At 38.7% G+C, this 27,473-nt stretch overlaps 1 protein-coding gene across 5 annotated transcripts in view; it reads right to left on the minus strand.

The window, feature by feature from the left end:
* Positions 1 to 27,473, minus strand: part of pdlim5a (PDZ and LIM domain 5a) — a 67,881-nt gene that overhangs the window by 9,862 nt on the left and 30,546 nt on the right. Inside the window, exons 4-11 of one of the 5 annotated variants that reach the window (XM_061729256.1) lie at positions 19,734 to 19,773; positions 15,922 to 15,947; positions 14,931 to 14,951; positions 14,774 to 14,797; positions 14,229 to 14,401; positions 14,069 to 14,105; positions 3,728 to 3,801; positions 1,518 to 1,719 (exon numbers count right to left, since the gene is read on the minus strand). In XM_061729256.1, the coding sequence (XP_061585240.1) occupies positions 1,518 to 1,719; positions 3,728 to 3,801; positions 14,069 to 14,105; positions 14,229 to 14,401; positions 14,774 to 14,797; positions 14,931 to 14,951; positions 15,922 to 15,947; positions 19,734 to 19,773 (597 nt within the window). Of the gene's footprint in view, positions 1 to 1,517; positions 1,720 to 3,727; positions 3,802 to 14,068; positions 14,106 to 14,228; positions 14,402 to 14,773; positions 14,798 to 14,930; positions 14,952 to 15,921; positions 15,948 to 18,732; positions 19,158 to 19,733; positions 19,774 to 27,473 lie in introns of all 5 variants that reach the window. The other 4 variants (XM_061729257.1, XM_061729258.1, XM_061729255.1 and 1 more) reach the window with 4 other exon arrangements.

The raw sequence follows: 27,473 nt of genomic DNA on the forward strand, positions 1-27,473 counted from the left end.
ATGCAACGTTATGTGGCACGAAGGGAGATAACGCTCGGCTCGGAGCAGTCACCTCCCAGACAAGAAGAGAAGCCGGCACGGGGGAGGAAGAGGAACAGATTCCATTATTATGTACCTTTGTGAGCTTAAACGTCTGTCGTGCACATAGTTGCCTCCTTCCTTTGTATCTATCATATTCAAGTTTCTGAAACAAAACTCCTGCATTGGAAGCTGAAAAGATGGCCCAACTGTAAACCAAGAGAAAGGAGCCAACATATACCTTTTGCATTAAGCTGATTCCATCATTTCATCAACTGTAGGTGCAACGTATTTCATTATTTTCAACCCTGATCCATACAACTATCCTACCTCATTTGTGGTCACAGTTTCAGACGAAGGTTTGCTTACTCTAGATGGTTTATTGTACACCATACTGTGTATTATTGTAGAGGTCTTACTGGAGTACTGATGTATGAAGCAGTTTATTCATTTATATCAGGTATAACTTTAAGTCTGTGCAGCCGAGGTGAAGAGACAGGCTCTCTGTTGGTTATCTCTGTGTAAACACAAACATGTGCTCTGTTTCTTTGGCAGTTATCTATAAACACTGATGACACTCTCCTTTATTCCCAATTGTCTATGGATTTTTCATAAGCTCTCGGCAAGATGGTACAAAGACTCGTAGGATGACAGGACTGACTCGTAACCATAAATGCATTGTTCATGTTAAAAGTAAGTTAGCATGTAGCCTTACTACACACAAAATGCTTTGTTTTTGGTCTTAATTCAACACATTTTCTCTGTCTAACTCAAACATCTGTCTTATTTTTCACTGTTTCACTGTAACACCTGCTATACCTACTATATATACAGGAAGTTAGCTTGCTTAAACAGAGTTGCATTATCAGCATACTGTTATTTTTCCCAGAAGAGTATTTTAGTTGTTTGGTTTCTTTTTTGTTTTGTTTTGAAGGACCCATCTGCTTTGCAAGGTCAAGTTGCATCCCTCTTATCATAGCCAGCGCTTTCACATGTACAGAAGGACATCTGCAGGCTGGATACGTTGGAAAAATGGCCTGCAGAACTATTGCAGCAAGGATTTCATTCCCAGCCCCTAAAAACGTTATAGTGTGCTAAGTTAATATAATGAAAGTGGTTGGAAAGAGAAAGACATTGCACAGAGAGAGTACATGCACAAAATAAGTCGATTTTTGAGTCTTTGTAAGACCGGGAGAATGACAAATACATTTTTAAATGTTTTTTTCAGATAAGGTAAAGATAAGTGTGTACATTTTATCATTATGTTATTCCCCATACTCTTCTCACATGTTTTGTTCATCTATTTGTTCTTCAACATGCACAAACTGAATTCATGTTACATACCTAAGGTCTTGGTGATTATATAGCTTATTCTTTAACGGGTTGCCTGAGCTGACTAACTATAAATAGAGGATAAATATGTATCCAGCTGATCCACACAGCCATCCCTGTTCTCAAGCTTTTGACTTGGGATATTAACGGAAGTATTTGCAGCTCACCTGATGACCATGTTGCAGTTGCCACACATGGGCGTTCGAGTCCCAGCAGGAATATGTTCAGCCATCTGGACCAGGGTGTCCTCGTCTTTAGGGTGAGGTTGGGGCGCGGGTCGGACAGGGACGGGACCCCTCGGGACATCAGCAATACCGTTCCCTTTTATCCCAAAAGATGGGGTGATCAAACCAGTCCGTGGAGTCTGACCTACAGAAAGATAAGACAAGATAAGATGAGCCTTTATTTGTCTCATAGCAGATAAATTCACATAGTGGAAGAGACATAAAGGGTTCGAGACACAGAAAGTGACATGACAATGGGAAACAGGAATAGATGTAAACAAAAACAAAAAAAAAACACTTAGGGTGTCACAAATGATGAATATGAGGGATTTTTCCCAGGTTTGTAAGTTATTTGACCTCTGCCCTCTTTGACTGCACACCCAGCAGGTGTCGTAGCGGTGCGTGCAGCTGGCTGACTACTTTTGTCAAAGCCACGGATTCACCACATCAATCTTCAGAAACACACCCAATATTTCTACTTCCAACACATTCCTATAGCGTATGTGCATGAATACACATGACCAAGCACTCACAACCACACGTTGACCATCAACACAGTCCATCTGCTGAAACCCAGACACCTGGCTAAACATGTAGTTTGGCCTTTGATCTCCAAATACAGCTGACAATCTTGGTGTTTTAGTTTGTGTTTTCATGACGAGGGAAAGCTTACATTTGGAGCTTGGCATTGTCATCCCACGTCACGCTTTGGTATGACCGAGTCACGCTTTGGTAGGGCCCAAAGAGAACAAGAAAAAAGTTGAGGCTACGGAGGGAGTGAGAGAATGTGGCTGGGTCCATAAAAAAACCTGTGTGTGTTTCTGAATTTAAACCATGCCGGTATTGTCTTAAAATACACAACACTAATGCCCTATTTTGTTTTTTTTAACTGGTTGTGTATTTTCATGAGCAATGATGCTCGAGAAATTGATAAGATAATTGATTGCTGAGCGGGGGAGGAGAGAAGGGATGTTTTAAGGCCTGAATCCAAAGTTAGCTATGTTTAAGAGAAAACGCATATACAACTGAACTGATAACATATTAATAAATACTATATTGATGCACTGGAAAGACATTCAAGTTCAGTTGAGCACTGAAGGAAACTTTACTGCAACTCTGTTTCTATTTTAAAACTTTAACTTCTTGCAGCTTTACTAAATAAATATTATCATTCTGACAAATTAGAGCTGCCGCACATGTGATGGAGCAAGGTGCCTTGGGCCTGGTTAATGGTCTGCCGCAGAGGAAAGACACAAAAAAACGAAAGAAAAAGAAAGTCTGCAATAACATGCCAAGCCTCAGCCGTGGAAAATGAGCCCTTTCCCCCTTTCTAGCTGACTGTAACGACACTCACGCCAATGGTCGTATATCAGTTTTACATTATACCAAGATTTGAACCCTTTCTTTTCCTTACTTTTGCTTGGTCATACGCAGTTTTGGGTAGTAAAGGGTCACGGGGGTCTGCTAGAGCCTATCCCAGCTATTTTCAGGCGAGAGGCAGGAGTTACACCCTGGACAGGTCGCCAGTCCATCGCAGGGCCACATATAGACAAACAACACTCACACTCACACCTACGGGCAATTTAGAATCACCAATTAACCTAGCATGCATGTTTTTGTAAATAAATTAGTGTTGAAAAATGACTTTGTTTTTGAGTTTGTATTACTTTTTTCAGTATCTAGCACAACACTGATCATACACAACACTGTTTTGCTCAATCCCTGGAACAAGTTTATCTTTAAGATTTTATTTGTGTCAATAAAATATCCATCTCTGATTACGCTCGATTACTAAATGGAGTGAAAGAAAGGCCAGAACACATTCTAACAGATCTAGTTTTGTATTATTTGAGGACTCTATGTCTAATTTGGTACTCTGAAAATTTTATGCAGACAATAGGAGAAAATTAAGCATAACACAAAGTTATTTATCATGTGTATGATTCTCTATGTGCACAATTACACACAGTTCACAGGCGCCATATCAGCTGTGCTTTAACTAGGTCCATAAATCAGATTGTATACAGGGAGTGATGATGACATCTGGCACTAATGGTAATCACTGCTCACTGAATGTGCGATTGAGTGGAAAAGTAAATGAAAACCATAAAATGTGTGGCTATCATAAGCAGATGGGGAATACACAGTGGTACCGTGGTTTGAAGCAGGTCCTTTAATCATAGTCTTGACAACTGCAGACTCATGGGTGTTGAGTTGAGGCTCCTCACTGGAAAGACAGACAAAAGGAGAGAAATGAATTATATTTGAATTATTTAATGCATTTCATAATCAAACTTGCACTATAAATTCTCAATTCACAAGTCAATTTTCAGCCAATAAAATGTTAACCTCATTGCTGAAATTGGATAATTCAGAGCTACTTAGTGTTAGAACACCAAATATGTTTGACACCTCAATTAACTTATAGCCCCTTATAAATTCAGAATTAAACACAAAAAGTACACTTCAGCAGTCACATTTCTTCATGCCAACAGGCCGTGTGCCTGCTGACGGAGCGGGGAAGTCAGGGTATCAACCAAATCACAGACTGCAGCAAAAGACTACAGTACTCTGCTTCAATGGTGGACATCTTCCTTGTAGCACAGAATACACAAAACATTTCCCATGTGCCACATTTAGAATAGTCCAGCCCACAGATCAGATGATGAGTAGGAGAGACATGGGATTGTGTTGGACCAATAACAGAGCACACCCAGTTGTGTGTCACGACCCACATGAGAGCAAGTGACCACAGTGAATCAGAAGTTCACAATGCAGATGGACTTGTCGGATGGACAGGGCAGGAGAGAGAGTTCCCATCATGCAGGATCAGACAACATTTAAGTTTTCACCCCGCATATGCACCAATAAATACTGTTTCCTCGATCCTGCATATTTTAATAAATGCTTTAAATACACAACATAGGGCCAAATGCTTCAAGATATGCAATGACATAGTAACTCAGAGTAACCAATCACGTGCAATATAAAAATAAATAATCAAAATATAAATAAATCATCCAGCACCCCTCTTTAATATTCATGTTGCCTCACTCTGCTGCACCTCTCACTTTTCTATTTCTTTTGTAAAATTTTAATTTTTTTATCTTGTATTTTTGCATAATTCTTGTCTGTAGAAATTGTAAATATGTCATACTTATTCTCACTACCTCAAACTGCTGCACCTTAAAATGTTTATAATTTTTGTACATAGAAATTCCACATTTGTCTATTGTCTATATTGTTTATTTGTTTATTGTTTACCTTTAAGACCATAGAGAGCGAAACTACCGGAGTCAAATTCCTTGTTGGACAATGTTCGAACCTGGCCAATAAAGCTGATTCTGATTCTGATTCTGACATACTAAATGGGGTGCTGACTAAATGTGATTTGAGCTGATCACACATAATCATATCAGAACATTAATTTCAATGATAAACAGTAAAAGGGATCACATGTGATAGAGGTATTTCTCAACTCAATATGCAAGATAGAAAAGAGCTATACAGCTTTGGAGAGAGAGCGAGCATGCCTGTGTGTGTGCTTATATGTGTGTGTGTGTGTGTGTGTGTGTGTGTGTGTGTGTGTGTGTGTGTGTGTGTGTGTTTATCTGTATGCATATGTTCACGAGCACCAGTGAAGTAGCTTGGGTGGGCCAACGATCTTTCCCCAGACACATTACATCCGTAATGCATATTTGTAGTCAATGCCAGCAGTTGAATCACTGCAACCTTCCCGTTATGCCTCACTATTAGGGGACTCATGGCACAGACGTGTTATGACAACTGCAGCCATAGTTACAGTGAGTTGTGCCTCTATGTTTTGTGTTAGTAAGACAGAACGAGTGATAGACGAAGGAAGGGAGGGAGATAGACTGAGATTGTTAGAAATGAAAATATATAGGGATGCAAAGAGGAAGAATGTTTGTTTCTACGAGTAGACTAAAAAGCGGTTCTGTGTTTCAACACCACTTCCAGCCTCTTGTGAGATATTTTAGTACCCACACTTTATTTGAACAGATGCTCCATCCATAATGTTAAATGATCCCTACGCAGTAAGGTTCAACTTGATTTACTACACAGGGCAGCCTCTAAAATTAATGACTGCAATTTTCAGAATCAGTGCCTGATGGTGGAACATTGCAGTAAAAGAACATGTGATGAATGTCAGTCAGGAGAGAAAGGAAGAGACTTTAAATGCCAAGAATGATGCCAAGACAACCTCTTATGTGAGGGGAGAAACATTTCAAAAACCCTTGATGATGACATGGTTTAGATGTAATACATGAACACAGAGTGACAGAGACTGTTCGACGTCTGTCACAACTCTACTGCATCTGCAAGTGCATTAAGTAGTTGTTACTGTCAAACACGAAAAATTTACACACTAAAAATGTGAACCTTAACTAACATGTGATTTTTAGAACAGATGATTAATGCACACGCTGGTGATCAGTAGACACATAAAGATGCCGTTAAATGACAAGAATTGTGATAAATGCATCCAGAAGACGGTTGTGTTTGCATTGATTTCAGCTAATCACCCTAAAGTCTGTGCCGTCTTAATCTTAGTACTCTCCATAGGAAAGAGACTGTCGGGCTGCAGAACATCTCTCTTCATTATGATCTTATCATTTTGTACATCATGCATTTGGCAGAGGGAGCCACTGGATATGCTTCACACTAACTATAATCAACAGCCAGAGACAAAATCGAGGTGGGCAAATGTACACAGTAGCTGTATTTATTTTATTGAAATTCCCTTTAAACTTTCACTACTGTTAGTTTCTTGTTTTTACATTTTGTGAATAAATATATTGTCTGTGCTTGAGAGCATATCTTTGGTCGTCTGAAGTGACTGTGAACTCAAAAACTTTGACCTAACATGACATGGTTTGGGTCTGGACATGGCTCAGTCAGTGAACCCTTCAGATCTGCAGGGTAGTGTAACTTCACAAACCTGGATCACTTCAGTGTTACATTATGTTGTACAGTATTTGATGCATTTTGGGTGTGCATGGGACAAAGATGTGTGGCAGATCTCAAAGACGCCCCTCCCTGCAGACCGAGGGTGTAAAATTGAGTGGCTCGCTTCTCCCCATAAAAGTGACATATTATGGAAAACAAACATTTTTTTGTGCTTGAGTAATTATTTGGGTATTTCAAGTCACAAACAACTCAAAAACCCAGACATAACACAATTCTGTCACTTTTTTGAGTGGCTGCAGCCCGAGTCTGAAAATTCCTCATTCACTGAGCCATGCAGAGTTGTAGAGTTCAGTGCAGGAGTCCCCAGCCCCCCCATCTGTATCTTCATCTAGCCTCACATCATGCTGCATTTGCCATTTTTCAAGCTGTGACTCTGATTTCAAATGAAGCAAATGTGGTATTTTGATCCAATGCTATTGCAGACGCCTCATAGAATCCTTGGGAAAACATGTCAGCTTTCGGGAGACGGATGTATGTCTCCTTTAAGACATGTATGTGTGTGCAGAGAGGTAATGCGGCATGCTTGGAAAAGGAGTTTCTGTGCTTTTTCCCTGTGGAATTTTAATCAAAATGTGTCAGATATTCAATAATAACTCAGGATTTTTTTAAGACTTGTGAAAAAAAGGCAAAGATATGTCTCCTTTAACATGTGGAACTTTATAACTGTATAAGCTAGAGCTTTAACCTGTCTCTACCTTTGTGGCCGGGGCTTCTTTCACACTCCAGTGGGCAGCCCTGAGACGGCCCTGGCCCATGACCCTGAACAGCATGAAGAAAATATAGGATATTGACGGATGGATATTGCAACAAACTACCCAGATTTGAAACTGAATGTATAAAGCAAGTCATTAAGAAGGCTGTCATTTATAAACAGACACAGGACCATCAGCAGCCATCGGCTCATCGAGCCGAACGGCCCTGAAAACAACTGAAAGGACTTCATTCACATCATGTTATTAAACTCTGTGTGATTAAAGGCCATAGAGTCATCCGTTTGAATTATCTTGGCCAACATGTTTAAAACATTAATTCAGATTAGCTATGGTAATTGGCTAATGACATGTAACAAAGAGAGCAGGAAATAAGATGCTCCCGAGCCTGTCATTCATTAGAAGCCATTACGGTGAAGCTCATTAATATTCCCTGCCAATCAGGCTAATTATACCTAGACTTGATTGTATTTTGCATGATTGTGATTGGTTTTACAGAGAGCTAGGTTGTTTGTTTCTCATTCAGTAGAATCCAGTTTATGTCGAGCATCTGGGTCAAACATGAACCTAAGCGACTCCAGGGGAAACTTAAAGAGCTGGTGGAAAGAGGTGAGGAAGACATTTGCCTCCTTAGGTCAGTCCTGCCGTTTTATAATTTACTGTTTTTTATATCACTATGCACTCCAGCAGTACTACTGTACATCAGTTGCACTGATCTGCATCTCTGATATCGTTCCTTTTTACTTTAAGTCTACAATGAACTGCCTAAAGAAATTGCAGTTTTATACTGGGCAAAAATACATTTCAGTTTCACAAATGTTTACAAATGTAAACATGGACTATTGCTCCAAAAAAAGTTGTATTCTCTACCTCGAGAGTGTGTTCGTTTTATTTGAGCATTGAACAAATGGTCCATTAGCATAGCTGACTGCTTTCCAGCAGCTCTCCCTACCACACAGCAGATGGTCTATCATTTTGAACTGTGATATTCTTTGGATGGAATTCAGTTTGAACACACCGTACCATCCATGCATGTGCATTCACACCCATTCTGTGACTTCATCCCTCCACACTGACACCCACCGGAGCCTGTGTATGCAGGTGCACTTTTTTATACTATAGGTTTGACAGTTTACAGTTGTGTCCACTAACCAATGACTGATGTGTATGAGGTTCTGAGTTGTTTGACGGGGACCACAGACTGTCTTAGCTGGAACAGTCACCGCAGTGACATATGGAGCGCGTCTTTTGGTTCTAACGTGGTTTGGATAAACATGGCCTTCTGCGTTGCCCTTGAACGACGTGTTCAGTGGGTTCGAGGCCCTTTTTGTGTGTTCTTGTTTAAAAATTTCAACGCTTGTAGATTTGTTCTGATTTTTTTTTTAAAGACAGGAAAATGTTTTTGATGAAAGTAACTGACTCTCCTCCTGAGCAAAGCAGAATGACAAAATGATCAGGCAATTAGGTGCTGGGAGTTATTTTTGTAAGGCTGCTAATGTTAAAATAATTTCCATATATCTTTTTTTGTTGAGCAGACAAAAAAGGACTTGAAGAGAGTAATTGTGTATAAAAGAGATTCATATAAAACTCATTTTCAACAGTGAGATGAAACAACTTTGTCTAGGTCTGCTCTGTCACATGGAAAGCCACAAGGGTGATTGTTATTAAGCATATTTACAATGAGCAATTAAAAATAAATCAACTTGTGAATTAGGTGTTGCAGCTTTACTTCATATGCACAGCAACACACGTTCAATGTTGACTAAACTGTTGATCATACAACAGTCAAGTGAAGTGCATAAAAAACCTTGTATCTGACTGAATTGCATGAGAGTACATGATGATATTTTGACAGGGCTAACAAGTATTACCTTCAAGAGGGCACCTAGGACAGGAGACACACCGTTTTGGAAGAAAATTGAATTTAAATGAAAACTTTACTATTTATGTGTCAGAACTGTTATTCAGCTCCTGAGCTGAGGAGACAAATCAAACTGAGTATTTTGGTATTTTTGACTCTTTCTGGGATACTGAACTCACTGCTCAGTCTTGGTTTTACGCTGCCCTCTAGTGTTGGCAAAGGAGAACTGCTGAAACAACTAAAACAATAAAATTGAATAAAATAAAAAGGAAAATGACAAATCTTCTGTATATAGCCAACATCTTGTGGATAAGGGTAGACTAAAGGTGTTTGATAGAACAACTGGTTTGTGTCTCTGTTGAAGGAGGACATGGCTGGAGGAGATGGTCTGGATTTGGATGGTTTTGAGCTGTTGAGGACATGCAACTACGCAAGTAGTATTTCTTACTGTTTGGGCAGGTAAAAATCAGTAAAAATTGACTTAAGTCAGGGTACCAACAGGACTTGGCCCGAATAAAGTGTGCCGTCTTTGCTGGTTGTAACTTTGCATCAAGAAAGTCATAATTTGACTTTTAAACATCTGACGAGCTGCATTGTTTACTGTGAGCAGATGGAATTTGATTTAAGTTTTGCAACTTCATAGCATAAGTACCAGCTGTTAAGTAAATGGTGACATTTATCATAGCTGTTGGGTTCATTCATAGTGCCATACAGTACTGGGACAGCTACCAGATGGATATTGTTGTAGCTGTCTGCATATTCTCTTGATCTTGGTCTTTTAAGAAGCTGTCAGGATGATCTTATCCTTATGTCTTATCCTTCTCCAGCAAGTGCCCATTTGTAACATGTTGCTTGTGGCCTCTCGTTGGAGGCATTTGCATCACCCAGTGAAGTGAGACAAATATCAGAAAACACACTTATTTAAAATCAGCATTTCTACTTACAGAAAGAAATGCCAAATATATCCTTTATAAAATTATTTCTTTTCACACAACAATCTAGAAAATATCAGTAAGCCCTTTGACTGTTTGGAAAGTATCGAGGAACAATGTAAAGTGAAGAAGTGTAAAAAGTGTTGAAGGTAGCAATTTATACCCGACCAACTTACCCTGTGTCTCTAAAGTTGAAAATGAAAGACTAAAAGAATGATGGACGTAGTGGAGAATGTGTGGAAAGATAAGAAAAGGAGAAAAAGAAGAAACGAGAAAATATAATATGCATTTATTAGCTACATACTGTATATGCTTTTCAAAACACAGAAAAGAAACTTTAGCAACTAGATTTCAGAAGTTATTAACCTCAAAAGAGTGACTGTGCTCAAATTAAAATGATCCCCTATAATTAAATAAACAGATTGATTAAATGGAGAAATATTTTACATATCCTAAAACTATTATCTATACAGTCAAACCATCAACGCACACTGAAAAGAGCCTCTTAGTCTGATATACCCTTAATAAATATCTTTGTTTTCAAGCAGCAACATGCTTAAAAGATAGTTGTTCATCAATTCTGTACATACATGCAAGAGAGGTTATCCATGTGAAGATATAAAATAGTTAAGATACATTACATAAACAGCAGAAGTAAACAAGCCATAATGACATTACAATGTCCCTTCCCTAACGTACAGTTATACAGTCCAGTTGATATGATGCAACATACTGCACACTCACGCCCAGGACTACCTTTGCTATTTCTCTACTATTTTCAGTGATCTCAGAAATAGACGCCCGCCTTCAAATCACGCAGTCATGCGTATTGCTTGTGGGACTGATGCTTTCTTGAGCACATTGTTTCTGACAGAGCAGATTTGAACCAGACTTTAAAAAAAACTAAAAGAACACAAGTCTATTTTTACATTTGAATGTGAGTATCGTTTGTATATTATGTGTTATTTATAACTTTAGCGACTTTAACAGTTTTTAGTGGGTCTGATCATGCTGCTTCATTTTCTTGATATCATGGTCATGTATATTTTCTCAAATACACAAAATATATGTAAAAAATGCTATTGCACTGAATTGAAGACTGCGGCGGGCAGAACTGTGGATTGGAAGCTGTATATTTTACAACTGACGTCCAGATCACACTTTGAGATTGTGCAGGAATTCATACTTTTATAAGTGTTTTTCTACCCTGCAATGTTTGAAAAATGATGAGACACATTGCAAGCTGACAGTACTGCATATCTACAGTGACTAATTCACTTCTCGAATGTTTTCATTCACTTTCCCCAATCTGTAATGTTCTGGCTTTGATTAAGATGATATGATACATCATCATCAGTTAGATCACCGACAGAGTGCAAAAAAGCATCATACAAATGCAAATAATCAAACAGAAATGCTTTTAAAATGAGGTTCTAAGAATTGCAGAGGAACTTAGAGAGAAGGCAGCTGAAATTATTTTTCGGCTCTTGAAGATATTTCACCTCTCATCAAAAAAGTGTTCATGGTTCTCGTTGACTGATTGGGAGTTCTCGGCCACCAGATAATTCAAGTAGAGTGAGAATTATATATAAAAAAGAAACAAAAATGTGATCTTCAACATAACCCAAACTGGAGTACGGAGCACTGAAATCCGTCAGTAACAAGACCCGGCCACCAGTTCAGATACATGGATACTGCCTGAATCCTAAACGGAAGCCTCCAAGGAGCATATTAGCTTGGTGGACACAGAAAGAGGACATCAGAGGAAATGACTGCACTTTAAGGAGAACTGAAACCTTCACCAGACATATCATCCTGGTAAACTTCAGATCCAACACAAGAGGAGTGTAAACAGCAGTTTTAACCAAACAACTGCTCAACAAGCACATGATTATACTCGGCCCAGATACCTCGGCAACCAAAGAATGAGGAAGGTTTGTTTGAAGGCCCTAATGTGTTATAGACAAAAAAAGAAAGACCAATGTTTTCACAGAGGAGTAATGGAAGCCATCTTTGTTAAAATAGAGTGACAGAGGTAGTGGCTTTCATCAATTAAGAAAGCCTCCACAAGAAGTTATTTGTCCAAAACTCCTAAGCAGACATTTAAGAACAATAAAAGTCTCTGGGATGAGAAGTGAAATTTCCTCAAGATTCATAAAAAGAGGTCCAGGTGCATCCTGATTAAGCTCTTTGAATCGTTGTGAGCTGGAACATGGAGACTAAGTCCCCCGTGAAGCAAACAGTGAAGGACAGATCCACACAATCACAAAGACACAGATGTCTCATTACATTGTCTCATTTACTTTTTTTACCGGCATCAATTCACAATTCGCAAATTTCCCTCTTCAGCAGTCAATTCCTTAAAGGCAAATAAAAAATACATCGGTTGACAGCCAACGACACTCACAGATGGACAGGCACACGCTAACAAACTCAAAGTCTACTAGACATTGAGGGTGCGAGCAGACACTCCGTGGTGCCAGTCTCTCAGCTCGTTGTACTTGGGGCCCATCACCAACTTAGTGTGGGTCTTGTTCACCCTGCCATCCAGCACACGTGAGTGAGAGGGGAGAAGAAGAAAAGAACATCAGAAGGATTCAGACTAGGTGTTACAGTTAACCCTGTAAACTAAAGTACACTGCAAGCCATGCCAGAAAGAGAGTGAGATGGGAGCTATAACCACAAACAAACCAAACCATTACTTTCCAATTGCAAGCAAATACAGCGCAGACAAGATGAAATATGAATTAATTTCCTCAAGAAGCCACACACACACACACACACACACACACACACACACACACACACTAGGGCTGTTCGATTTTGCCCAAAAATAAAATCTCGATTTTTTTCTCTCAAAATCCGATTTTCGATTACGATTATTTTGTGAATTGACAAAAGGCAAAGAAATTATTTCAAATATGCTGTTTTTTTATTGAACATTTGTCCCATAGGGCTTTAAGTGCAAACTTTGCTCTTATTAAACCAAAAATGAATGAATAAAGTGCAAAACTCTGTAAAATAAGTTGAAAAAAAGTTTTAAAAAATATAATAAAATATAAAGTTTTATCTCTGAAAAAAAAAAAAATCAGCAAATCAGCACTTGCAAACATACAGTAAGTTATATTTCCAATTAAATAAAACAAGACATTTTGTAAGATTTTACGATTTTCACGTTTTAACATCGTTCTAATTACATAATCGCGATTACGATTTAAAATCGATTAATCGAACAGCCCTAACACACACACACACACACACACACACACACACACACACACACACACACACACACACACACACACACACACACACACACACACACACACACACACACACACACACACACACACACACACACCAGAACGCCTGCATGGTGGCATGAGTGACCAGAGCACACAGCGATCACATTTATCACCACAAGCCAAAAACAGCATTGGAGCCAGAGGAGCACATGACACGAGAACCAGACCACAGCAGGGCTGTGATTGTCAACCGCACAGTCACTGGTTATACACCATGCAGAACTGGGAGGCTGTCAGAGCCACAGAGCAGTCGTTAGGAATACAAAGACCAGCTCACACACACTTCAACTGGTAGCGGCAGCTCCAAAACACACTTTCTGCAAACTGAGATGACACTGTACTCAGAATCCCTCAGTCAGTGAGCTACTGGGGTTTGATATATTGCATAGGTCTGGCTTTTCATTTATTGGATCAAATTTGATCTCTACTTGGCCGTACAGAAAGGAACAGGTCACATACGTAGCATCACCATGGTTGCCAGGATGTTGCCAGAGAGGATTGAGATTTAGACTTTTTGTTTGCTCCAATAATATAGTTTTCAAGTTGAAGACATCCACCCGAGTTGGTAAGTTCAAATAACAGTGTAGAAAGCAGCTCGGAAGGTTGCATATTCTATGAAGTACATTTTTGCTCCACAAGATCATTCATTATCACAACAACAAACGGAACGGGAGCATTTTCATGGTAATGCACTTACTTTGTCTTCTTGGCTGTGTCAGTTTCCTCTGTTTGAACTGCAACGGGGGGGGAAATAACAATAACAATAAAAAAAGAATGTTCTCTAAAGATATTCCAGCAATGACTATAAAAAATACATTTTAAATCATATTTCCAATCATTATTTCCATGTTTTGTACCATTGTCGGTGCCGGTGATCTGAGCCAGAATCCTAAAAGATTTCGACTGCGTGGTGCCCGTGCGGGGGCGCCAGTCCTCTGTGTCTTCCATTATACGCTTCCTGCTCGCGTCACCGTGAGTCGGTACGTGGTAAAAATGGATGTCTGTTTCCACAACATGTTTCCTTGGAACTCTGAAGAGGGATGGGAGAGAGAAAATGGATCACATCAGCACATGTTTCTCTATAAACCTGCATATGCCCCCACACAATAACAGAGACACGGACTGATGAGCTGTTTCCAGGAATGTGTTAGAGGGTAAAATGGGCTTGAATTAGCTATCTATTTATTTAGATGGTTACATTCAAGTAAGCGTTTTAAAATCTTGTCATCCCCAAAGTTGTATCCAACACACTTCAGTTAAACTGTGAGATTAGAGCTTGTTTGAGATGGAAAGGCTACACACTGCAGACAAAAGTTACCAACGATTATGAGACCAGAACAAGAGGGCTCACACCACACTTTGTTACATGTATTTGGCTTGAGGGTCTAAACCCGTGTGGTACCTTGGTGGCTGTAGCTGAGGTTTTCTTGGAAAATCAATTACAGAAAAAAACAGAAGAAAAAAAGCAGGACACTGATCAATAAAAGACAAGTGGGCGTACAATGGTAACAACCATAAAAACGATCCCAAAGAATCAGTGGAACTGAGAAAAGACTTACTTTAAAATACTCTGAGGTCCACTAATAGAGTTAAAGAAAAAAAACAAAAAACAAACACAAATAAGCTGTGTGGAATTCGTCGAAGCCAATGTTAGTTATTAAAGAAAGCAGAAAATATAGTGAGACGAGTAAGAAAAAAACAAAACTACTGGAAAACTATAGCAAGAGCAACACAAAACCAAGCAAATACATAATATAATTTCCCATAAATAGGACAACCATGATAAAAACTACTGGAAAACTATAGCAAGAGAAACACAAAACCAAGCAAATACATAACATAATGTCACATAAATAGGACAACCATGATAAATTAATTCTCCTTTTTAACCACATGGTGGTGCTTTTGAACCATCTGAAAGTGTAGGGAAGGTGTCATGAGTTGTTTTGGTCAATTTGGAAGTCATGAATGCTTTCATTGTCTTAATTCAAATTACATTTATTTATTTATTTTAATTCATCCTTGGGAACCGGTTGCTGACATGTATGATAGAACCTGCTAAGCAATAAATCAACTCTGAGGACAAATACACAATTACCCACATGGTGGAATTGATGGTTTTTCAGGCCCCAATGTCAATAAATCACGTATAAATAACATCCCTCTAACAAACTCACCTTAGCACATCAAATAGACTGATTTATGTGTCTCTCAGCACATTCTTGCTAATGCAGCAGCTATGTGGGTATGGCGGCGTTGACAGGTCTATGCGAGTCTGGTCACGCACTTACAGCGATACTGGACGGACTTGACAAAACAGTCTGTGTATGAAGCAGTGTTTACGCTTGTTCACGTGAGTGCCTCTCAGTCAGCACCAGTATCTGATATTTATGGCTGTGGAAAAAATGCATCGGTGCCTAAGGAACATTTGTGTCACATACTAAAATGTTGACTGTAGGAAGTAAATTAAATGAATACATTCATGCAGAAAGAGAGAAAGGCAGACATAAAACCACGCAATAAAAAACTGTACATGCTTGAAGGACTAACTTTGTCACTTGAGAAAATGTTGAAGTCTGCAAAGAAAAAAGATTGAAAGAAAGAGAAATCGAAAGAGTACAGTGGCAAACATTTAAAGATTTTGGTGAAAAATAATAAAAACAACAAAAAAAACTTGGAAAGATGTTTATAACGCCCCTCTGAAACAAACCATACAGCTCACTGATAGCATGCAGACCTGCACACACGATGCAAGGATGTTACACTGGTTCTGGTCTTGTCATTTTATTGTGCTGTGACCCAACAACGCAATAAAATACTGTATGTGGCAGTTGTGCTGCAAAATATGCAGAAAAATGAAGTTAAAATTTGGCGAATGATCTTGGTTAGTCATGTTTTGGCCCAAAAGCGGTGCTTAACATGCAAAACAAAACAAATGAGTAAAATAGCTGACAGTTTTGAAAGGATAATAAATGCTTGAATATCTTTTAAGTAGAAATGTTTAAGTGGATAAGAAAGAAGTTCAAGCTTGGGGAAGTTCAAGTGTCAGTTAAGGGCTTTTGTTATATAATAGGTTTCTTAATGTCATCTGTGATATTTATGCCAGCTGAAATAACAGATTGTGGATGTGCACGACTGCGTGGAGTAACATTACTGCATGTTGTGCAGATCACTGGTGTCTTCTGAATTTCCCAGAAATAGAAACCACTAACCATTTGAAAAATAAAAAGTGCCCTGAGGTAAAATATAATTAAAATAAGTAGAAAAATAATGAGTGAGGAAATTAGTCAATTCACTCCATCAGACATGTGGAGTATTATAACTCGAAAAATATATCCCCATGTCTTCATCTAAATCCAGCCACTGAGAAATTAACAAGTGGAATTAAATGGCTTGATGAAAGTGTGTTAGCTATTGTGGAGGGATGTGAGTGGCTGTAAATCTTTATGGATTTAAGCCCAAAACCTTTATTGACTCACTGATTTGTACAAGAGCAAAGCTCAACACCACTAAGCTGTGTATATACCTAGCTCAAAAAGCTAAATATACACAGCTTACTGGCACCATAGCATAGTTATACTCACTATGCCTCCACGGGGGTGATGAGGGGCTGTGACGAAAAAGGACTGAGGTAGATGACGGTGGCAATTATGTTGATGAAGATAGGAAACGTGCAGGAAAAATCAAATATGATGCATTATTGAGGACACACTGGTACGCCTAATGGGGGAAGAGTTTCCCTGATTAATGTTTATCCTCAAATATTTTTCAACACGATGTGGTCAAAATGTTCTGCTGCCTTCAGACAGCCAAGCTCTACGCAACATACAGGCCCTCAGTGGGGAAGCCTGTTTTAATTCATAATAAAATGAAGAAATCTCCCTGAAACAGATTAAGTCTTAACTGGAAGGAGATGGGACAGAGAAAGCAAAAAATAATATAGTATAGTATAATATAGTATATTATATTATAATATAGTATAGTATAAAAGCCCAACAAATTGATAAACAGTGTTTATAGTGAAACAAGCAAGGAAAAGAGGAAAAAGTAGAGAGCAGAAATGTTTGGTTGCAGAAAGAAAGAGCAACAGCTTTGGGAGATTTGCAATTGCTGCAACAGCTCTAGGCAGCACAACGAAGCTGACAGATCATTTCAATTATTTTCGTCAAAACAATGATCTTTGACCAGGGTCTTTATAAACACGTTAAATGTTGTAGTAAACTACTTCTAACTCCTCTCAGCTGCTATTGCTGTTGCCTATAAAAATAAAATAAAAGTTCAATGAAGGCGGGATCACTCCATTAGAAAGTGGAAAACATATTTTTCTTATTTTAAATTCATAATTTTCTGTAAAAAATACATTCTACAATGTCCCCTCAGGCGTTTGTGATTCAATGTTTCCAAACAGATCTCATCAAGGAATTTCAGTAGATTCTACTACTACTACTACTACTGCTACTGCTGTCATTTAGCAGATACTTTTTACCAAAGCTTGTTATTCCTGCATTTTATCCATATTGCAAAAAATGTTGCAAACACACGCCGGCTGCGTATGTCTTGTATCAGTGTTGTGCAGCCAACATGTGATGTTTATTGCTCTTTTTCAGCTGCCAAACAAAATACCTGTTAGTGTGATTTAATGTTGGGAGGGAACTTTTTAAATTATAGTAAATACTTTTAAGATAGAACCTGAAAAGCTTGGTTTGGGGTGTGAAATAAGAATGTTTCAAGAGAAGAACTTAAAGGGGACTTATTATGAAAAACACGTTTTCTCTTGCTTTAACATATATAAAGTGGTCTCCCCTCAGCCTGCCAACTCCAGCAACCAAGCAACCAAATTCTGCAGTGTCTGTACAGCCGCGCGGAAGAGCCATCCAGTGTGATGTGGATCTACGAGCCGTTCAGATTCTGCTCCCTTTCGTTACGTAACGAAAATGTGATTTACATAGGTTGGCCTCCGATGCGTGAAACCAGTTTTTTGGTGTATCGCGTCATTCAGACAGCCAATCAGCACAGAGCCTCATTATCATAGCCTCCCTGCCCACTCAGAATCCCGCATAGATAATGAGGTTAGAGAATGGAATGCTAAAGACATGGCTCAGAGGCTGAATTTCTAATTTATTTAGCAAAAACAATCAAAAGCTTGTTTTTAAGACATTCAAGGCCTGTTTAAAATAGGTATTAGATGCCATAATAGGTCCCCTTTAAGTGTTGCAAATGCAAGTTTTCTTTTTTTATTTTCTTAATTGTGAGTCCGCTGGCAAACCCTGATCTTGAATGCATCTCCGAAGAAATCAGTTGTTATATGTATAAAAACGACACCAAGATCTGCGTAAATCGGTTAGCAAGGCTACCACTCACCCATTAAACGGAGGCGGCAAGGCTCCGCCCTGACTCTCCAACAGGCCCCGCCTCTGCCCCATGGCCACCTCACACGCATTCTCAGTGGAGTAGAGGTTGATAGGTGTGTTATACACTGATGGCTGAGGTGGAACCAGGACAGGGGGGGAGGAGGAGGTAGAAGTGGGGTAAGAGACTGGAGTTGGACAAGGAGGAGGAGGAGGAGGAGGAGGGCTGGCTTGCAACGAAGCGGGAGTGAAGGCAGAGGATGGGGAGGGGATGACGGTGGCAACAGGTGACTGTGTGAGAGAGTACTGGCTCTCTAAAGTGCAGGCCCCGTAAGGTCTGGGGGTCTTGTTATAGGGGACAGAGAAGTGAGGATGGGAATGGGGTGGAGGAGGAGGATGGGTGATGGCTACGGGTTTTATGATGTCTGATCTGTCGCCCTACCAGTGTGAGAGAAAAGCATGCAAATACACACAAAAATAAATCAAAGCACACATTATACTGATATCTCCCAGGCTTTGATCAAATCTTCCGCCAATTAGCTCTAATTGGATAATTAAAAAACACTTGAAAGATACTTTTTGATTTTGGGAAGTAGCAGTATACAGTATTTCACAACGTTCACAATAAAATAAACACAGCAATAAAGACATGCAACAATAGATGTATGGAAATGCATCAGAAGGGTGTAATTGCCTAAGTCTTCAAATTCTTAAAACATGGCATCCCAGGTGGAAACCTCCTGTATTTTTGTGCCATCATGGTTAATTTAATGTTAATTGTTTTTAAAGAACTGCTTGATAACTTAAGTATTTTTAATAAACTTATATTTTCAAGGCACTTGCAATATTCAATGTAAAATATAAATACTGTACAGTATTTTAGACTAAGAACAAGGCTGCTCAAATGATATTTTGTTCTCTAAAAATGTATCAAAACATGTCAAACTATTTTCACCTGGAGTGCCTTGCATTAATTAAACAAATCTTTTCTCCATGGAAAATATTTCACAGTACCTTCGTCGCCACAGGAGGGGGTTTAGGGCCACTGAAGTCCCTGGAAAGAAAGACAACTGCATGAGATATGATAGTGGAGCAAGTCACTTTTTCATTTCAGCATTTCATTGGAAATACTGACTGCTAGCCAGCACTGTGTGGGTAAAATTTATCTTCCAAAACGTTTACCGATATTTATGGAAACTATTCCGTCATTATTGACAATTCTTGTTGATTTTTTAATGTATTTATTTATTCTTAAATAACATAAAATACGCCTGAGGTCTCAGAATAAAAACCATCATAGAGAATTCCTGTCAACAGCTATGATGGAATCCAAATACGTCTCTGGATGTCAAACAGAGATATTTGAGTCACTAGAGCGTAAAATGTGGTCTTTCTTAACATCTGCTGTGGAAAGCAACTGTTTTTTGTGTTCTTTTGGCTCGTGTAAATGATACACTTGGTCTTTGACACTCATGAGTCATAATCTAGTCTAAAGGTCATCTGTGGAACATTCTCGGGTCTCCTCACACTCTTCGATATTACTGATACTGGCTTATCACTTCATCCTAATGAAAACAGAGATCATTTTCCATATGTTGAAAGTACTCTTCACCAAACTGCCTAGTTTACAGTGACATTAAGACAATTCTGTATTCTCCTTCTCAAATAAACTGAATTATTTATGCAAAATCAACTGAAAGAGCATGCTTTAAACTCCAAATCGATTTCATGGATAACAGCCCCATCAACATTTATCACAAATGGAACACATAAATACAGTCCAAATATTTAAGATAAATAGTAAGATTAAACATGCCATAAAAAGGAAAAAAATAGCATAACATAAATTAAAGACTAAGGGCCAGTCCCAATACACCCCCTAGCCCTACTTTTCAGCCCTACCCCTGAATTTTGCACGTTCCCGTGAGGGTAGTGGTGTCCCAATTCCTCTTTGCATGTAGGGCTAGTGGGCATAACGAGGGGTAGTGTGTATGGATCTACCCCTTCACAGCTAGGGATTTTAGATGCTGACTCGCCGACCAAGGGCTAGAGAAAATTTCCCAGAATGCTTTACGTCATCATTTGCAGACTGAATCAAACAAAAAAACATGGGGCGGACATTTCTCATTTAGTGAATAAAATCAATATTTTGAGTTAGTTTCTGCATAAAAATGCGTTTTGATTACATTTCTAGCGAGAAATATATATTTTTTACTTTCATAATATTCACTCAGTGAATGTACATAATCACTCGCTTGCTCGTTGTTGTGAAGTTTTTTCAGATCTCGCCAGAATTAAGGCTGATTTATGGCTCCCCGTTACACCGCGTCGATTTAACGCGGAACCAGCTGCTGCTCCGAGCCGGCAGCTCTTCTCATCCTCGAAAACATCGGAGCAAATTTCTTAACAGGCGTTATTTGGATAAACTGAGCCCAGGTTTGGGATCTTAACGTTACGTTACGTTACTTTTACGCTTGAAAAAATATTAAAACTTAATAAAGTGGCATATTAACAGCGCTACAGCGGAAATTAAAACAGCTTTTAGCTGTCGGCTTCCTGATATGGTGTGACGTATGTGCAAACGTAACTACGAAGTCGCTTACGTACCCGAACGTAAACCACGCAGTGACGTAGCAAGTGGTGTCCCAATCCCTAGGGAAGATTACAAAGCCCTTCCCCTTGTGGCTTCATTTTGAGGGTGAGGGCTAGTGGTAGTGAGTAGGGTGAACATTGGGATTGGCCAATAAGTAAATAAGTAAACTATCCAGTAACTGAAGACATGGAAATGTCAGCAGCCGTGCATTCCTTTCAGATCATTGCTTGTAGAAACTTCCTCAGGGAGATGCCTGTCTTTTGCCTCTGTAAATGTGAACCAACGCCGTTGTCATGGTTAGATACAGACACTGGCCTTTGCTGTGTTCCCTCCGACTCCCCACTGTTCTGCCAACAGCGCTCTGATACTGTATGTTCTTTCAACATGAGAGACATGAGTGATATTTTTGAAGCAGGGGAAATCTTAGTTGAAGCAACAGTAACTTATATTTCTGGACATTGGTTTTTCATTTCTGAACCCTCAGTATTTTCTACAACCAACAAAAATAATAAAAATAGAGGGTCTTAGAAGATAAAGGTCTAAATTATATATCTACTCAAGACTTTTAGACCCTAAAATGAGCCACTTGAGCCACAATACCCCAATATCCTTAAAGATCCTGATGTGGATTTTCATTATTGATGGTATAGATAATGATGTGATACAGTTATCCCTATCAATATTAGTCAATGCAGCTCATATTTCTTGTTGTCTCACTTCTACTGCTTCATCTGTATCGGTGCTCTACAAGTTTCCATAGACACACCATACAGTAAATAGTCCATCAAGTACCCAGAGCTTATCTGCAGACGGCTCTCACTCGCAGTGCTGGTGGAATGGAAATATGTGTGGCACATGGAGTATGAAGAGAGCACTGGGGGTATTTCAAAAACAACCCTGTCATCCCTGTGTTCTGTTGTCTCGATTACACTGCTGCTATAACGGGAAATATATCACAGTCACATGTTAAGCTGCAAAGTGGGTACGAGTTTAATTTTACTCAAAGGCTTTTCTAACCTTTTCTTCTGGGACCTCGCAAATTTAGATACAACTTTAGGTCCCTAAAAAAAAAATGTTTGTGGACACTGAGGGACCTCATGAGAGCTGGTGGCTCCTTATTGATCTTCCTGCAACCTAAGTAGCCTTGATCGACATTCCTATAAAGAGTTTTGAAAAGATATTTATGTTGGATGCTAAGATGCACGAAAATGGCAGCAACTAAAGAATTGATTTAATTATGATTGTGAGAATTAAGGCGAGAGCATGCTGCCAGAATTTAGGGATGCCACTGTGAAACATATGAAAGCAACACTAGGACTTTACACTATATCAGATACATGGACATAGGGATCTCTTTTCATAACTGAAATGTGTGAGGCTCCGAGATAAAACTGGAGTAACACACCAGTGACGAAGGATGACAGTTCATATACTATATTTACCTCCTGCACAGCAGTTGGAAACTTTAAACAACAGAGAAATCTGTCTGTGTTATGACATCTATTTCTTGAGGAATTTGTAACAGCTATTTTGGCCCTATCTTCATATTCTATCACATTTTCCCTTTTTTCCCCCCTTTACTACAATTTAATTAATGCCAGTTATTCTTATTCATCAAATTCTCTGGGTTTTATCATAATTTTGTGTCTGACTTCCAATTGTTCTTATAATATTTACAGGAGGAGACATAATATTTCCATACTCTTATGGGCTGTTCCATGGTCTTTATTTGCATATCTGCCTGTACCACCACTTTGACTTTGCAAAGACCCAATGTCCAATCCCATAATCACCTTTGGTGATTAATAAATATGATGTTTGAGCCACCCCTGTATATGATTACACAGTTTTATTTTTGGACATTTATGATCCACTCATCTAGCAACTGGACACAACAGTGTTTGTATACACCTTTTAGAATAAGGATTAAAGCAGGTTATTAGGTTGCTAAGGAAGTAACTGTTATGTACAAGAGCTGGATACCTACATTTATGCATCCAATTAAAGTAAAAAGAACAAGATGACATCTTTTCTTTTTTTCCCATGCATGCCACTGTGGCTTTTCTGTGTTCTTTGTTTTGTGACTGTATCTAATCTCTTCATTCTATTCTTACTCAAATGACATCACTCAACTGTTTCCAAGGCTGTGCTTGGACATACCATCAGCTTCAACAGCACGCGACAACCCCAACAACCTGGCATAGTGAATCAATAAGAGATCATGGCCTGTGTGTGTATGGGTTGGTGTGTATCTGTGTGTTAATGCATGTGTGTATGTTAAAAGGGGAACAAATATGCACATGTGAGCACACCATAGACGAAGAGCTACACTGCAAGATGATTCTTAATCATCAATGGCTAAGCAAAAACATGTGTTGGAGTGATTTGTAATCTTATTAAAAAAAGACTAATATTCTTTTGAAAAAGTATTAAGATCTTTCAGTTAGTTCCTTGTCAAACACCCTGAAGCCATTTTGGGAATGACTTCACTACTTGGAACAACTTGGCTTTGGAGGTTTCTGTCACCAAGGAAGCAGAGAGGGGAAGCATCAGTGTACAGGCATTTTGAGATCTCTGACCTACTGCGTTTAGTTACAAACTCCTGCTGGTTCATCCACAGTTTTTGGGGCTGTGCTTTAGGTCGCTTTCTAGTTGCAAGGTACACCTTTGCCACAGCTTAAAATCTTAAACACTCTGGGAAAAAATGTTCACATTGAACTCTTCTACTGTATATTTTACACAATTCATGTGTCACTCCATCATTCATCTATTATTCAATGTACCCCATTTTCACTATCCCTATCCCCCTCAAGTCAATCTCACAGATCAATAAAGACAACAGGACCACATCATCTGCAAAAAGCAGAGATGGAATCCTTTGGATGCAGAATGTACATATGATATATATATATATATATATATATATATAAATAAAATCTCTGATTTCACTTTGTATGCCATCAAGTGAAATCCACATGTCTAGAAACAGCTGACGGTTCCTTGTAGAAGAATGAACATGGGATAATTATGTCATTTAATATTCAGTTAATTTAAATTTTATTTATGTAGCATCTTTTACAATACAAGTTGTCTCAAGGTGCTTTAAATGGATATTTCAGTCCTTTATTTTCTTATCAATATATAAAAAGACAAATACATATTAAAAAACTGTTTTTGATGCGTCATTGTAGACACCAGTTTATGGCATTGAGAAATAATAAAGGAATTAAACCTTATGTGACGAAAGCATAAAAACAAACCACAATATGAAAATCATTACCCTTAATACTGACTGTTAGTACATATGAACATAAGTTCCCTTTAAAAAGAATGTTATGTGGAAGTTAATCTTTAACAAGGTGCATATAACTCCTAATACTCCTATAACAGAAAACGTGTGTTTTATATTTTCTCCAGAAACGTTGTTTACTCAAGTTGGAAAAGCTGCACAGCAGAGCGGACACATTTTTTATTCCATAATAAAGTGGGTTGTTAATGAAGTGTGCTGCCATTTGGATGAAAGAAACCTATTTACTGAATGGACAAAGGCCAGTTGACGTTCATTGAAAAACACACACGGTGATGCAGTGTGCAGGCCGTGGTGACACTGATTTTAAACATGACAAGTTGGCCCACAAAAATGTTACTGGGGTAATGCAATAACAGACCACAAGGACTAGTTCACTCTCAGCAACATCTAACCTGTGAATAAGCTTCCGAGAATGCAAACACACACAGACACATGCACTCAATCTAAATTTGTTTTTCGGTTCAACACATCTTTTTCAGAAAGGGTTTGGATTTTACTGCATCAAATTCTTGAAATCCAGATAGCATCATCTTAGATATAGAAATCATTTGACTTGGTGAATTATTTATTGGAAGCTCTTAAATTCCTTTCAGGTAATATTCATTCTGCCAGAATGGAAAAACAAAATGTTTTATTAAATATAAAGTGAAACTCCTGAAATTGTTAAACCTTAATAATTTGTGCTCTCAAAAATCACCTTATTTGAACTTTTCCCTACTGTTCAGGCATGTCCTGAAATTATACTGTTCATCTGCAAGTCTGTGTGTGTTTCCTTGATAAATTGATAAGTTTCTTTCCCATAGGATACAGGAAGTAACGCAACAATTCACAGAGAGGGAAACACTTCCTCCCTAACTGAAGACTTTAGCAGTTAAAGTTCAGAAACAACTGTGCTCTCAGGCCATTAACTTCATAAACATACAAACTTTCTTTCTTTCTAGGGTCCCATTTGTGCACCTTTGCATCCTTCCATGTCATAATTATCCTGCTGTCCTCCCCTGACCTTCCTTCCTGCATTTCCTGCAGAAGAATGAGGTCACGTTTCTTTTAAACAAAAGAGATAATGATAAGAACCCAAACAAAACCGTTTAAGATGTATGCTGTCGTCATTTCTGGAGGTGGGACACACATGCTCTTGGAGCTCTTGAACTGATTTTGTTTTCTTTTCTTTCATCGGGTGCTATTAGGAAAAACAGCAGCTACTTTGGTTTCAGGCATCTCAGTTTTACCTTAAATTGAAACAGACGGACCAACGTGACCAGGAGAAACGCACTCCACTAAGAACGCAGTGACTGGCAGAATTATTGCCACGTGTGTTTTAATAAGTTTAATTACTTGTGTAATGATTTCTACATAGGAAAAAAGAAACTTAATAGGACCACAACATTCCTTTGCTGAGGTGATTTAATACAAAAAACTGCCTTATCTACTATTTCAACATTAATGTCTTAGTTTATCTAGAAATGGCTCTGAAGTAGATCTGGAAGCCCAGTCTGATTGTTATCATCAGTCCTCGTGTTACACAAAACCAGGGTGTTTCAGATTCAGGGCTGTGGTATCATAGGTCTGTGTTATTTCCAATGTCTGTGTTTGCCCCAAGTTCATGACAATATATCTGTGTGGAAGCTGGGTTTTCTTTGATCATCCACATTCCTAATCTATTACCTCCTAAAACTATCTCTACAGAGTCAACAAAAGACCTTTCAGCTGAGAATGACATCACGTTAAATGCTAAAAGAAGCTTTGACACTGAGCAGACCAAACAGAAAAGCCTATGTTGAGACTGCATCAGCTTCCTAACAATAACATTACTCATTTAAATGACCCGAGTTAAAAAATGAGCCACACATGAGTGAATAAAGAAAATCCCACAGTAACTTCAAACTGACAAAAGTAATAAAATAAATAAGGATTTACTGAACACTGATTAATAAAAAAAAAATAAAAATAAAAAAAAAAATCTGACATTGTTTTTGAATAATAAAATTGTTTAAAAACAGCAAACTGTCCTCCAGAAATTAGTTGGTTTCCCTGAAAAAGATTGAAAATAATTTGACCAAAGTGAAATGTTAAAGTAAAGTGTGTCCTGAAGTTAGCGTCAGTCGGTCTGCTGTTTGGTTTCAGGGTGTTCACCATTCTGAATATGGTGCAGAGAAAGCAAAGCAGAGCGATATCTGAGGAGATCAGAAAGAACATTTTATAAAAGGCCAAAAAAAAAAACCCATCTCCAAGCAGCTCCATGGTTCGGTGACTACAGTCTCAAATTGCATTCAGGTCGCTAACTTCCTTGGATGTGGACAAAAGAAGACAACTGATGACGAATTGAAGAGCTGTATAATACAGAGAGTAACCAAACCAGGTTAGAAAAACGTCCGGAGAAATTAAAGGTAAACTCCAAGGTCAAGGTACATCCGTGTCAGATCACCCCATCCCTGTTTGAGCCAAAGTGGACTTAATAGAAAACGGCCGAGGAGGAAAGCAAATCATGGAAAGCTAGAAAATGATTTGTCAGAATGCATATTGAGAAGTCAGAGAATGTCCTTTGGACAGCTGAGACCAAACTGGAGCTTTTTGGCAAGTAACGTCAGCTATATGTTCACAGATACAAAAATAAAGCCTTCAAAGATATGAAGACTGTAACTACTTTATAAATGTGGAGGCAACTTGATTATGTCCTGGAGCTGCTTTGCTGCATCTAAAGTGTCTTGAGTCTGTGCAGGTACAATGAAATCTCAAAACTGTGCTGCCCTGAGTTGGAAAGCTTGGTCTCAGTGGCCATGGGTCCTCCAAACACACACAGCTAAATAGGCGAGAATGGCTAAAAACATAACATTGGATGAGTCTGAAGTGG

Source organism: Cololabis saira, chromosome 9 (genome assembly GCF_033807715.1).
Source record: "Cololabis saira isolate AMF1-May2022 chromosome 9, fColSai1.1, whole genome shotgun sequence".
NCBI classification, from domain to species: Eukaryota; Metazoa; Chordata; class Actinopteri; order Beloniformes; family Belonidae; genus Cololabis; species Cololabis saira.